General features: G+C 43.6%; 2 protein-coding genes across 2 annotated transcripts; both read right to left on the bottom strand.

The window, feature by feature from the left end:
* Nucleotides 1-7,538: 7,538 nt before the first annotated feature.
* Nucleotides 7,539-10,440, bottom strand: LOC127340251 (uncharacterized protein At4g15970-like). The gene is made up of 2 exons (XM_071827631.1): nt 10,270-10,440; nt 7,539-8,905 (listed from the first exon to the last, which is right to left on the bottom strand). Exons 1-2 carry the CDS (start codon nt 10,438-10,440, stop codon nt 7,973-7,975), a joined length of 1,104 nt encoding a protein of 367 aa, XP_071683732.1. The 3' UTR covers nt 7,539-7,972.
* A 386-nt stretch (nt 10,441-10,826) lies between these two features.
* LOC127345387 (uncharacterized protein At4g15970) lies at nt 10,827-14,210 on the bottom strand. The gene is made up of 3 exons (XM_051371865.1): nt 13,881-14,210; nt 11,783-12,148; nt 10,827-11,658 (listed from the first exon to the last, which is right to left on the bottom strand). Exons 1-3 carry the CDS (start codon nt 14,088-14,090, stop codon nt 11,134-11,136), a joined length of 1,101 nt encoding a protein of 366 aa, XP_051227825.1. The 5' UTR covers nt 14,091-14,210; the 3' UTR covers nt 10,827-11,133.
* Between the last annotated feature and the right edge of the window lie 428 nt (nt 14,211-14,638).

Raw genomic sequence — 14,638 nt, 5'->3', positions numbered from 1 at the left:
GAAGTTGATAGAGCTAAAGTTGAAGCAATTGAGAAGATGCCCCATCCTAGGGATGTTAAAGGTATTCGTAGTGTTCTTGGTCATGCTGGGTTTTATAGGAGGTTTATTAAAGACTTCTCCAAGATTTCAAAGCCTCTTACTAATCTTCTTCAAAAAGATGTACCTTTTGTTTTTGATGATGATTGTAAGGAAGCTTTTGAAACTCTCAAGAAAGCCTTAACAACTGCTCCTATAGTTGAACCTCCTGATTGGAACTTACCATTTGAAATTATGTGTGATGCTAGTGATTTTGTTGTAGGCGCTGTTCTTGGACAGCGAGTAAATAAAAAATTGAATGTTATTCATTATGCTAGTAAAACTCTTGATGCTGCTCAAAGAAATTATGCTACTACTGAAAAAGAATTGTTAGCTGTAGTCTTTGCTTGTGATAAGTTTAGATCTTATATTGTTGATTCAAAAGTTACTATTCATACTGATCATGCTGCAATCAGATACCTTATGCAAAAGAAAGATGCTAAGCCAAGGCTTATTAGATGGGTACTTCTGTTGCAAGAATTTGATTTACATATTGTAGATAGGAAAGGTGCTGATAATCCTGTTGCTGATAATTTGTCTAGATTGGAAAATATTGCTTATGATCCTGTTCCTGTTAATGATAGTTTTCCAAATGAACAATTGGCTGTAATAAAGGTGAGCTCGCGAGACAGTCCTTGGTATGCTGATTATGCTAACTTTATTGTTTCCAAGTACTTGCCTCCAACCTTTTCAGCTCAGCAAAGGAGGAAATTCTTTTATGACTTGAGGCATTATTTCTGGGATGACCCACACTTATATAAAGAAGGAGTGGATGGTATCCTGCGAAGATGTGTTCCCGAATATGAACAGCAAGAGATATTGAGTAAATGTCATGGTAGTCCTTATGGAGGACATCACGCCGGAGATAGAACCGCGCAAAAGGTTCTACAATCAGGTTTTTATTGGCCAACTCTCTTCAAAAATGCAAGGAAGTTTATCTTATCTTGTGATGAATGCCAAAGGGTTGGAAATATCTCCAGACGCAATGAAATGCCTATGAATTATACTCTTGTTATTGAACCATTCGATTGTTGGGGATTTGACTTCATGGGACCCTTTCCCTCTTCAGAAGGTAACACTCATATACTTGTTGCTGTTGATTATGTTACTAAATGGGTGGAAGCCATACCTACAAAAAGTGCTGATGGTGAGACCTCTTTAAGAATGCTTTTAGATATTATTTTTTCTAGATTTGGAGTTCCTAGATATATTATGACAGATGGAGGTTCTCATTTTATTCATGGTGGTTTTAGAAAAACTCTTGCTAAATATGGTATTAATCATAGAATTGCTTCCGCTTATCATCCTCAAACTAGTGGGCAAGTAGAACATCAAATAGAGAGATTAAATCTATCTTGGAAAAGACTGTTAATAAAACTAGAAAGAATTGGGCTAGTAAATTGAAGGATGCACTATGGGCTTATAGAACTGCTTATAAAAATCCCATGGGAATGTCACCTTATAAAATGGTTTATGGGAAAGCTTGTCATTTACCTTTAGAACTAGAGCACAAAGCTTATTGGGCAGTTAGAGAATTAAATAAAGATCCTAAACTTGCCGGTAATAAGAGGTTGCTGCAATTGAGTTCTCTAGATGAATGGAGAAGTGAAGCTTATGAAAATGCTAAACTCTTTAAAGAGAAAGTTAAAAAATGGCATGATAGAAGGATTATCAAAAGAGAATTTAATATTGGGGATAAAGTCCTATTGTATCGGTCTCGTCTCGCATTCTTTGGTGGAAATTACTCTCGAAATGGGAAGGACCATATGTTGTTGAGGAGGTGTATCGTTCAGGAGCAATTAAAATTAGCTCTCTCCAAGGCAATGCCACACAAGTGGTGAATGGACAAAGACTCAAGCATTATATCTCAGGTGATTCTTACAATGTAGATGTTGATGTTATTCGAGTGGAAACACCGGAGGCCTTCATCAAAGGTCAAATTGACAGTCCGCCAGAACTCGACTTTGAATAGGTAACAGTACTGGTAATAAAAAGTTCGCAATTTACTTTCCGAACAATGTTTTTGCTGTTTTTGGAAAATATGAAAAATTACGATATCGAAACGGAGTGGAGGAGACGCACGAGGGCGTGCCCCCATAGGCCGGCGCGGCCAGGCCTTGGCCCGTGCCGCCCTATGAGCTGGCCGCCTCGTCGCCCCTTTCCGACTCTGGTTCGACCTGGTACTTTCCTTATGACATACAAATTCCAGATATATAATCCCCCGGACCCCTGGAGGTCCGTATATCGTTTTCTCGACGTGTTTTGTTTCGAGTTGTTTCTGCCAGGATTTGCTTCGGATCTAGAGCCATCATGTCTTCGTCGGAAACTCCGAAGGACAACTCCTGCAAGGACGTTGGCAATTTGTACATGGAGGAGCTGAGGATGCACCCCAAGGAGTTGCTGCTCGTTGATGGAGAGCTGCAGATCAAGGATGTCCAGGGTCCTAAAGGAGAAGGAAGTTTAGAAGACAGGATGGAGAAGTTAGAACAAGAGGTCTTCAAATACAAGAAGATGGCTGAGCGTGAGGTGGACATCTTCCACAAGATTGTGTCTGAACTTATTGATGCACATGAGAAGGAGACTGCAAAACTATGGGGCGACATCCTCTCACTTCACTACACCACCAACAAACTCCAAGCTCAGCTCTATGACGTTCAGAATCAGAACTGTGAGTATGAAAACAGGTTTAAACACATAAGCTATGTTGCTAGTTTCAGGATTCCCGAGACCAAGATGTTGTTTGTTGATGGAGAGCCTCTTCCTTGGAAATCTGATGATGGGAATTCATCACCACCATCGCCGAAGGAGTAATTCATCATCGGTATTGGCATCCCCTTGGTTTGTTCCAAGCTTGGGGGAGTGCCGCGGTATCACATTATCACTACCTTTTACTTTTTACTGTCAAGTAGTGTCATATCATGAGTAGGGAAGTTATCATATAAGATGGGTTGCAGTGTGGAAGTATCTCTCCTTTAGTTGATTGTCTATGTATCCCTTGGTGTGAGTTATCGTTATGGAATATTAATGAGAAGTCTTATCATTTACATATTGCACATCTTATTTTAGTTTGCAATCTCTATTATATGATTTATCTTGTTGTTAGTATTGGTATCACTTTGGGAGCATTTAATAAATCTATTTGGTTTTGGCAAACTTAGCATTGGTCAATAGCAACAACACTTTGAAGTTTAAGTAGAAAAGAGAAATACATGTAGTTGTTTCATTATCTTTCTTTCTTGTTAGCTCATAGTTTATTATTCTGAAGTTAAAACTGTTTGTGCTTGCAAGGAAGATGCATGGTTGTTTCTATCACATGTATATTTGTTTGTTTCCCTCGACTCTTATGCTTGCTAATTAACCTTGCTAGCCAAATACCTGTACTGAGAGGGAATACTTCTCGTGCATCCAAACCTCAACCCAAACCTATGTCATTTGTGTCCACCATAACTACCTATTACATGGTATTTCCTGCCATTCCAAGTAAATACTTCGTGTGCTACCTTTAAACAATTCAAAATTTACTATCTCTTATTTGTTTCAATGTTTTATAGCTCATGAGGAAGTATGTGGTTTTTATCTTTCAATCTTGTTGGGCAACTTTCACCAATGGACTAGTGGCTTCATCCACTTATCCAATAACTTTGCAAAAAGAGCTGGCAATGGGATTCCCAGTCCCAAATTAATTAACCTAAATAGACACTCCTCCATGGTATGTGATTGATGGACGGCACCCGAAGATTCGGTTAGCCATGGCTTGTGTAAGCAAAGGTTGGGGGAGTGTCATCATAATAAAACTAAAATAAAAAGGCACTCCTTCATGGTATGAGATTGTTGGCAGGCACCCGAGGATTCGGTTAGCCATGGTTTGTGAAAGAAAGGTTGGAAGGAGTGCCACACAAAAATAAAATGGGAGCCGCTCTTTGAAGGTTTGTCTGGCAAGGGGGTTAGAGTACCCGCTACCAGTCGTTGACAACAACAAACACCTCTCAAAATGTTACTTTTATTCTCTTTATATGATTTCAAAACTGAAAAAGCTCTAGCACATGATTTAATCCCTGCTTCCCTCTGCGAAGGGCCTGCCTTTTACTTTATGTTGAGTCAATAAACCTATTTCCTTCCATCTCAAGCAAGCATTTGAGTAGTTGTGATCAAACCATTATGTTGTGATTTGCTTCATCATGTCTTTTATTCTTCCTTGTTTAGTACAAGTTTTATCTAAATGAATATAGCTTTGCAAGTTATCAATGATCATGAGGAGATTATTATGATTGAGTATGCAAGTTGTGCCATATAAACCTTAACATGAGAGCGCTGCTCGGTAAGATAAGTATAACCTGTTAATTGTTCTCTGACCAAGAACAAAGTTTGCCATCACCAATTATGATTTCTTATGCACCTTCATTTGTGATTACCTTATACTTGTTTCAAGTTGAATTATATGAGGAAGTTGTTTACTAGAATGTCTTGTGTGAATGAATATGATGCTTCTTGTCCGTATTTTATTTATCGACTCTTCACTCCATAAACATGTGGTCCTGTTTACCGAGTTCAGTTTCGCTTGGGGACAAGCGAAGTCTAAACTTGGGGGGAGTTGATACGTCCAATTTGCATCACTATTTTATATCATAATTTGCTGTTATTCATTGATATATTTCATATATGGAGATAATACTTATGTTATTTCATCTATTTTGCATGTTTCATGATTATTGGAGGATCGCGCACTGGAGCCAGGATTCTGCTGGAAAAAGCGCCGTCAGAATGCAATATTTCGGAAGATCAACAGTTGACGGAAATTATACGAAAAACCTTATTTTTCCAGAGGATGAAGTGAGCCAGAAGGGGGAGCCGAGGGGACCCGAGGTGGGCCCACCCCATAGGCCGGCGCGGCCCAAGGCCTGGCCGCGCCGCCCTGTGAGGAGGGGGCCCACAGCCCCCTCTCGCCTCCTTTTCTTCGCGTATGCCTTCGTCCAGAAAACCTAAGCTCCAGAGGGTACCTCGCGAAGAGACACAGCCGCCTCTGCGGGGCGGAGAACACCAGAGAGAAAAGAGCTCTCCGGCAGGCTGAGATCCGCCGAGGAAATTCCCTCCCGGAGGGGGAAATCGACGCCATCGTCACCGTCATCGAGCTGGACATCATCTCCATCACCATCATCATCATCTTCATCATCATCACCGCCGTCTCCACCGCTGCACATCGTCACCACTGTAGCAATTTGGGTTTGATCATGATTGTTTGATAGGGGAAACTCTCCCGGTGTTGATTTCTACTTGTTATTGATGCTATTGAGTGAAACCGTTGAACCAAGGTTTATGTTCAGATTGTTATTCATCATCATATCACCTCTGATCATGTTCCATATGATGTCTCGTGAGTAGTTCGTTTAGTTCTTGAGGACATGGGTGAAGTCTAAATGTTAGTAGTGAAGTATGGTTGAGTAATATTCAATGTTATGATATTTAAGTTGTGGTGTTATTCTTCTAGTGGTGTCGTGTGAACGTCGACTACACGACACTTCACCTTTATGGGCCTAGGGGAATGCATCTTGTACTCGTTTGCCGATTGCGGGGTTGCCGGAGTGACAGAAACCTAAACCCCCGTTGGTATATCGATGCAGGAGGGATAGCAGGATCTCAGAGTTTAAGGTTGTGGTTAGATTTATCTTAATTACTTTCTTGTAGTTGCGGATGCTTGCAAGGGGTATAATCACAAGTATGTATTAGTCCTAGGAAGGGCGGTACATTAGCACAGGTTCACCCACACAACACTTATCAAAACAATGAAGATTAATTAGCCGTATTTAGCGAAAGCACTAGACTAAAATCCCGTGTGTCATCGAGAACGTTTGGTCATTATAAGTAAACAAGCCGGCTTGTCCTTTGTGCTAAAAAGGATTGGGCCACTCGCTGCAATTGTTACTCTCGCACTTTACTTACTCGTACTTTATTCATCTGCTACATCAAAACCCCCTGAATACTTGTCTGTGAGCATTCACAATGAATCCTTCATCGAAACGGCTTGTCAACACCTTCTGCTCCTCGTTGGGATCGACATTCTTACTTATCGAAGATACTACGATACACCCCCTATACTTGTGGGTCATCAATAACACACACACATGTTATGATTTTAACAAGTTAGGTAAGTGGATGTATAATCCAGCCACCTAGGTTCAACTTCTTACAAACACATATTTGAGTTCTTGTTATTTCAAGAATAATCATTGTATGAACATCCCTTGCCACATTCTTAAAAACATATTATGAATTTGTAATCTTTCTATCTATGATTACCAATTTAAATGACTTTATACCGATGTTTATCCACACAGTATTTCTTAAAATGGGTATGTGATGTGTAGGAAAATTACACACAGTTTCAAAATACGGTTTTGCTAATTCTCAGTCGGCTGAGAATTGACTTAGTTATCAGTCGACTCCTAAACCATAAGATCGTATTGTGATTTGTGCTAACCATGAGTTGCAACATAGAACACAAGTTAATTTTTAGTGTTGTACATGACATTGTTGTAAAACAGGGGTATCCTATGACCTATGTTGTGTCTTGTATTGCGATGGCCAGTATGGGATATATATAGAGGTACATGTAGATGAGGAGACTTGGACTACAAGAAAAACATTATGTTTAAACTAATCCTATGTAATTGAGAATTGTCTTTAAATATGGATGACTGAGAGTTAATTCTCAGTCGCCTCAGAATTAGTCACAATGTTTAAAATAAAAACGGTTTGCGTGGCTCATCCATTGATGAGCTGATAGGCCGATACATCCCCCAAGTTTGAGATGCTTGCCAACTTCTCGTCAAGCCGGTCGGAGCCGGGAGGCGAAGAAGAAGAGCACGAAGGTGGGAGAAGGGCCTCGAAGAGGAACAAAACCGAGTGGCTGACGCCATCGTGCTGCTTGATCAGGCTCAGGCTGCCCACCATGTCGATCGTCGATGTGTGTCCACCACAGAGCAGCGCCGGCAAGTTAAAATGAAAACTACGTACAAGGTACAACTAGTCAGCTGCCCGGCCAACCAGCACGTAGCTAGGTACTTAAACTACTACTCCCTCTGTCTAAAAATAGGTATCTAGATATGGATATTTTAGCTAGGTACTTACACTACTACTCCATCTGTCTAAAAAGAGTGAGACATCTATTTTTAGATGGAGGGAGTAGAAAACTTTGGGTGGCTGTTTTTGTGTTGATCTCTTCAAACGACGACCAAATATGTTCAAGCTGCCAAGCAATGATGTCCTGATGTGCGCGTGCTCGGACGTGAAATTCCCGCTTTGGCTGCCTGTTTCCTTCGGGCTGCTCCTGCTGCCGCTTTCTCGGCCTTCGAGAGTTTGTCTGATTCGGTAAAACAACACACCGTTTCCAATATTTTTCAACGAGGGGGAATACCAGTTACGTGCGCATACTTTTTGTTCATCTCCCTCTCTCTTTCTAAACGTTTTGGGTAGCTAAGTCAATTTGCGTACAGTGCCGAATTCTCGGTTGCTTCCGAAGTCGGAAGTTGAAAACAAAACTCGTCTTTCGGTTGTAGGCCCGTCTGTAGCCTTGAGCCAGAAGGCTTGAGAGTCCAAGTCTGGTCAAAATCATAGAAATCGCAGTGTCAAAATCATAGAAATCGCAGTGTCTAAAAAATAACGCGCTATTTCAACGCTAATAGCACGATATAGCATATCTGGAGAGCCAATGCTACGCTATTTTGGCGATATAGCGCGCTATTTGCGTTAATAACACGCTATAGCATGCTAATAGCGTATTTTTAGACCCACGCTATTTTGTTATAGCGCTATTTTTTTTCCTTGGTCTAAATGCATTTAGTCTTTCTACCACAAATCAAAGTCCAAAGCATCACGCCACGATGCATCAGCAGTCGATTGATCAACTGATCGCGCGCCGGTCAGAATCAGGTGCCCGCGCCGCCCTCTTGTCCGGCGTCCCGCACTTGGCCGGGACGCGCCACTCGAAGATCCTCCCGGCCTCCTGCGCCTTCTTCCTCTCCGCCGGCTTGATCACCGTGTAGTTCCTCCACTGCCCGAGCACGTCCCGGAGGTCGCTCAGCTTGTTCCCCAGGCTCACGCAGCAGTTGGCGTGCATGGTGCACGCCTTCTCCATGTCGTTGCGGAAGAGCTGGCAGAAGCCGCCGAAGCGGGCCGTGTCGAGGAACTGGAGCCGCACCCGCAGGTCGCCGTCGGCGGCGGTGAGCTCGTGCTTGATGTGGTTGAAGATGGTCTGCTCGTGGCCCCGCGGGAACCGCCACCTCGCCGCCCGCCACCGCCGCAGCATCTCCACGGTCCGGTTCGTCGCCTTAACGTAGTAGAACCCGGTGTTGGGCCAGCTGCGGTCGATGTCGTCGGGGTCGCCGAAGTAGAGGTCGGAGGACGTGGCCATGTCCGCGTGCACCCCGATGTGCCGGAACGGGTCGCGGAGCCACACGATGTCCACGTCCGTGTAGAGGAAGTTGTAGCCCAGCTGGAGGACCCGCTGCTGCAGCTCGAGCTTGGCCCAGACGAGCTCCACGTAGGCGTCGCTCATGTAGTTACTGGCGGAGCTCAGGTTCATGGATGTGTTCGCTTGGAGAAGGTAGCAGAATGGGTGCACGCGCCGGCAGTGGTGGTACGCCGCGGCGTCGACGGCCACGACGAGGACGTGGTCCAGGAGGTGGTTGATCTTCTCTCCGGCGTAGAAGCTCTCACGGAAGAGGTCGAGGAGGGAACCCGGCCGCGCGAACGCCTCGTTCACCGACGTGATGATCACCGTCCGGTCGTCCGTGGCAACCTTGGGCAGAAGCTCGGCTAAACCTGCAAAATTGGACTGGGAGTGCAGTCCAAACGGTGTCAATGTCTCGTCATAACTTTCGTCTTATCTCTTCATTTTTTTTGTATGCAGGAACAAGATGGTTATTGTACTGTATTGGAGTAGATTAATGTACTGCACAATTAATGATGATTACAAAATTAATTTGGAACAATATTTGAATATTTGGGCGTTTCGGATAGCGTTGGACTCGTGCTCCTTTTACAAGCACAAAAAAAGATGTGAGAGCTAGACGTTTTTTCTTTCCTTTTCAGGTCACCCACCAAGAACTCTTCCAGAGTAACTTTCCTGGAAAGGAGAACTACGCAAATCCGAAGATAGATATACTGTACACTTGTTATATATGTGCTGCGATTTTCTTTCTTACACAGGGTCCAATATGAGGGCATGTGCAATGGTTGATAAGGCTGTCTTATCTTAATCCTGCCACATAATATAGATATAACAATAAAACATGATGTATAATGGGTTGTTTTTTAGTCTTATCTTTAGTAACGAGACATCCTAAATTTATGATGAGAGGGATTGTGCTAAGAGATCATCTCTTAGCTAAGAGAAGTCAAAGTCTTTTTTTATTTTTCTCTTTCCTCCACCTCTGCGTTTATCCTATGTGGCACTGCTAAGATATCACCATTGTACATGTCCTGATACTGCCTAAAACGGCAGTGTTCCTTTTTGTCACGTGCCAATTTGTGCTTGTTGAAAAAGTCTTCCTACTCGTTCCAAAAAAAAATTCATCATATAAACTTCCATGTGTTTATTGACCATTTCAGTGACCATTAATAAAGTTTCACAAAAAAGTGATCATTAATAAATGTTGTATTTTCCTATAAAAATGTTTTATTCCTCATATGTTCTACTCAGTTATTATTCCCTTGCAACAAGTCCATTTGAACATCCTAATTAATTGTTGGGTCCACGCAAATACTTCATTTTTTATATATATTTTCTTGACCTGTACAGTAGGCAAAGCATCGGTGGGATTTTACATATTTATACACAAAGAGCAAATGGTACAAAGATATTTATTTATCTGGATGGATTTTCCGATTTATAATGACATATTTATTAATCCTGAAAATATTTCAAACTTTATCGACTAATTAGCCTGAAGATTTGTTTAGCAGTTGGAAAAAGATGCTAGATTTGCTTTTGAGCTGCTTGTTTCAAATATGAAATTAATGGAAAACAGGGCATCCTGATTCGTTATAAAAGATGCTAGAGCTCACGCGGTCGGCCGAGAGCTGAATGACCAAGCCTAGCTAGGTGCAATGACTATTTTCTAAAATCTTACCGGACCATGCTAAACCCAAACGAAATGCACATCACCATACCGAGACCAAGCACATGAAACACTATACCTCGTCAGAGTTTCTGCCTGTGGGAGTAGTTGCTCGTTGCCGACGAGACGCTGCCATCATGTCCACCGGCGACCACCCCTGGCTGACGAGCAACAATAGCAGGAGGAAAGCAAGGGTGGCGGCAAGCCACAGCTTGAAAATGCGGCCAAAGCTCCCGTTGTGGAACTCCATCTGGTGATGTGCAACACCAAAACGATCATATGCGTCCGGGAGATCTATCTACAGTTGCAGTGAATTTATAGGGCTATGGGCCATATTGTGGTACGCAGCTATCCCAGGCAGTGATTAATAATTAGATGGAGGTAGTGAGTTGGTGGCTATTTGGGAATATATGCATAGGAAAACAGCAATTATTACCTTCTAAAGATTGTAGGCATTGTGACAGTGCGAATATTCCGTAACTAGTTGCGGGTGCACCTTATTTTTTTGTGACACTTTCAAGTGTCCGAAAAATGTAAACCAAAATTGTCGGTATTGGTTATGCTATATGTTGTGAACCTGGAAATTTTTTGTTTCAAAATATGATCATATGTGACCTGTGCAAAAATGAACCGACATAAGTGAATAGTTTCATGTAATATTTACACATCATTTGTTCTTTTTGTGTAGCTTACATATAGTCATTTTTTCAAATGAAAAATTTCATAGATGCACAAGATACAACACAACGTAGGTTCATAATTCTCTGAAGCCTCTAGGTCATAGAAAGTCGAGCATTGGTAAATAATACAGTTGTGAGTTTTTTTATTCTGTTTCCACCGAATTACACTCAGATTCATGTTTCTGCAAAGGGGAAGCAACATCACATGTCAAACTCTAGAGAAGTAAGCGCATTTTCTCCACAACAACCTTAATTAACCTGCATCAAGGGTGTACAGGTTTACGCCACTTGACGGACTCACGGCACCGGACAGGCACCGTCCATGTGAGGTTCCCGCCCACCCTCTTCCTCTCCTCCGGCGTCATGGCCGTGTACCTCTTCCAGTCGGCGGCCATATCCGTAAGGTCGTGCACTTTGTTGTCCACGCGGACGCAGCAGTCGGCGTGCATGGTGCAGGTGGTGCTGAGGTCGTCGTGGTACTCGCAGAACCCACCGAAGTAGGCCGTGTCAAGGGGCTCGATCGTGACGCCTAGCTTCGCCACCAGCTCTCGCTTGATCTTTTCGAACACCTGCTGGTCGTGCGCGCGAGGGAACCTCACCCGTGCCGCGCGCCAGTACCGGAGCATGGCCACGTTCCTGCTCGTCGCCTTCATGAAGTAGAGCCCCGTGTTGATCGGGTTGTCCAGCGGGTGCGCCCGCGCCGGCGAGAAGTCGTCGGTGGACACGCTCATGTCCGCGTACACCGGGATCCGCCGCAACGGGTTCCGAAGCACTATCATGTCAGCATCCTACATGCAATGCAAGCAAAAGTGATGGATCGATTGACCGATAACAATCACCGGCCGTGAACTCCATGGAGTACGTGTTAGAATTAGCTCGACTGCGCTCATGATTTAACTCGATCTTACGTACGGTGAAGAGGAAGTTGTAGCCGAGCTCGAGGACACGCTGCTGAAGGGATAGCTTGGTCCAGACGAGCTCGAGGTACTGCTTGGACATGAACCGTGTGGCGGAGCTGAGGTTGGCGGCGGTCACATTTTCTAGGAGGTAGCAGTGAGGGTGCACGGAGACGCAACGGCGGAGGCCGGCAGGGTCGAGGGCGATCACGAGGAGGTGGTCGAGGAGGTGCGCTGTGTCCTCACCGTTTTTGAAGCTCTCGAGGTAGATATCGAGGAGCGAACCCGGCCGCGCCCACGCCTCATTCACCGACGTGAGGATCACCGTCCGGTCCTCCGTCGCCACCCTCGGTAACAGCTCGGCTAGGCCTGGAAATTTCTCCTGCGTGCCGAAGGAGACTTCTTCAGAAATATGTATCGTTTCGTTCCCTCAAAAACACAATAATGTTGGTTGCGTGAAAACCCATTTGAGTATATAAATGTCACACAAATGGTTCAGTTCTGCCCCTTGTCTAAAAATTGGTTTATGCCCCGTTCTAATTCGGTCCATTTATCAACGCGTTACCAATGGCATGCCGCATGCACATGCATATTACTATATATAGGGAAAAGTTCAGTCTGAACCATAAAATTTAGTGCCAACTCACTGAATCGTCCATGTTAAAGTTTCTACAACCGTTTATCCTAGGCGAGTGCCTATTGAATGAAGGGGAAAAAAAGGAACTTCATCTTTCAGTCAATCACGAACACTTTTAGATCCTCATATCATGGTCGTTCTCTTTTATGGATGAATGATTGACTGAAACTTCAGAAGCTTTCAGGTGATTGTGCATTTCTGTTAACCCATCAACCCTAGAGTTTCGTGGCTGTTGACAATATCTGGTACTTTTTCAGTTAAATCAATGTATTCCTTTTAGTAGGTTAGTTTCCCCTATAAAACTATGTGGACCATTCAAGCTTCCTTTGAGGATCAAAGTCTTTTGCTGGTTGGTAATTAAGAATAGAATCCTAACTAAAGATAACCTTAAGAAGAAAGGGTGGAAGAAAGTGGAAATGTGTGAGTTCTGTGATGATTACGAAACTCAGGAACACATGTTCTTCTTGTGCCCTCTAGCGAAATATATTTGGAACGTGGTAGTGTTTCTTTGGGGATTAGTAAGATACCTGAATGCTTTATTGATCTATATAGAGATTGGTTCAACACACATTCGGGCCGAGATAGGAAGGCTGTAATTGTAGGTTCCGTGACGGTTGTATGGGTTATTTGGAAAACAAGAAATAATTTTTTGTTATTACTCTTGTTTGTTATTTTATTAACACTTGGTTGAAATTGCAGAAAAATGGGCAGAAAAATGGGCTACAGGGGGCTAGAAAGACGGCGCATATGGTGCAGGAGGTCTTCGGGCAGAATCACAGATGGAATCCTGTGAGGATATGGAATCCTGTGAGGAGGAGGATTACCACCTAGTTTGGTTTCTGTAAAATCTTCCTGAAGACAAAGCTGCAACATCATGAGTAATGCTACAGTTACGGACAATTTGTTTACGGAACGAGCTTACGTGCTGACGTGGTGAGCAGCGATGCATTACCATTTGCTGGATAAACAACCAACCCCAATCCTTATCCAATTACATTAGACCACGCCTAGTCCGTAAGTCAAGCGCGTAAGTTTTATCCGTAAGTCTAGGATTACCGCAACATCATCATCTATCATCGTTTGTCTTAGCTATCTTTCTCTGTAGTGGTGTGTAGCCTGAAAACCAGTAATTTTGGTTCAACTACCTAGCCTCTTGTTTGTTGCTTGGATGGTTAGGCTTTCTTCTGGCCTCTTTTTAGTTTCAAGTTGAATAGATAGCAGGTTTTGTCCTGGTTTTCATTTTGAAGTTAGTTTCTCGAACCCTGTAAATGTTCTGTGTGACTCTCAGTTTCTAATGAAACTGGGTATCCCCTGTGAGGTTCCTTTTCTCGAAAAAAATAAATCAACCCTACAGTTTTTTGTATTTTGATGCTCTAGTCCTAGCTGGGGCATGCAGAACGAAGAAAGAAAAAGCTGGGAGAAGCAATCGAGCACGCACGGAGTAATACTAGCTATACCATGGATGGTTATTGTATACCTCATCTTCCTGCAGTGCAGTAGCTGCCGGCCGGGTTCCACCGTTGTACTTGTACCCCCACAAGCCGCCGGAGACGCTGGAGAGCTGCTCGCCAACCCGATCGGTCGCCAAGGCGAAGAGGAGGATCGTGGGCAGAGCTGCCCCGAGGAGGAACGACAACGCTCGCTGGCTGTTCAGCTTCAGGCTACCCTCCTTGCTCCCTGTCCCCATCTTTCGAACGGAAAGAACGAACCAGGGGCCGGAGGATGTTAGAAATAATCTTGTCCTAGTCTAGTTAGAGTTTTGTTTTAGTATTTCGTGGAGTAGATGTTTGGTTAGTTTCCGGGTTAGTACATGGCAAGGCAAGTGTCCTTGACGTACTAGTTTAGGCAAGATGAATTAGCTAGGAGAGTCTAGTCCGGTTTGGACTAATAGTAGGAAAGTGTGTCCCAGTACGGCTTGAGTTAGGAAGTCCAAGTACGAGTAGGTTTATTAGTTTGGTTTAGGTCGGTCAGCCCATGTATATATACACGAGGACCAGCGTGAGTGTTGTAACAGAAGTTTGTACCAAGAGAAAATAAGAAAAGAAAATAAAGAATAGTTTAGAGGGTGCGACACACACCCTTGGCGATAAATATTTATGTTTGCGTGTGTTCATCTAGATTGATGTGATCCATCCGTGGGCGAATCCCAACAATTGGTATCAGAGCGAGGTCGAAGATTTGAAGCTACGCTTGCCCCGGGGAGGCGACCCATACTAGCGCCTCGGGGCGGGCGAT

Source organism: Lolium perenne, chromosome 3 (assembly GCF_019359855.2).
Source record: "Lolium perenne isolate Kyuss_39 chromosome 3, Kyuss_2.0, whole genome shotgun sequence".
Lineage (NCBI taxonomy): Eukaryota > Viridiplantae > Streptophyta > Magnoliopsida > Poales > Poaceae > Lolium > Lolium perenne.
Note: the sequence above shows the minus strand (reverse complement) of the source record. Positions and strands in the feature narration are given on the sequence as shown.

Bases quoted from the DNA above. Each gene is read 5' to 3' on its own strand.
- LOC127340251 (XM_071827631.1), bottom strand. From the start codon at position 10,440: ATGGAGTTCCACAACGGGAGCTTTGGCCGCATTTTCAAGCTGTGGCTT. The intron at 8,906-10,269 runs GTATAGTGTTTC...CTGCACTCCCAG, and splicing joins CAGGCAGAAACTCTGACGAG to TCCAATTTTGCAGGTTTAGC.
- LOC127345387 (XM_051371865.1), bottom strand. From the start codon at position 14,090: ATGGGGACAGGGAGCAAGGAGGGTAGCCTGAAGCTGAACAGCCAGCGA. The intron at 12,149-13,880 runs GTATACAATAAC...TTCGGCACGCAG, and splicing joins CTGCACTGCAGGAAGATGAG to GAGAAATTTCCAGGCCTAGC. The intron at 11,659-11,782 runs GTACGTAAGATC...CATTGCATGTAG, and splicing joins GCTACAACTTCCTCTTCACC to GATGCTGACATGATAGTGCT.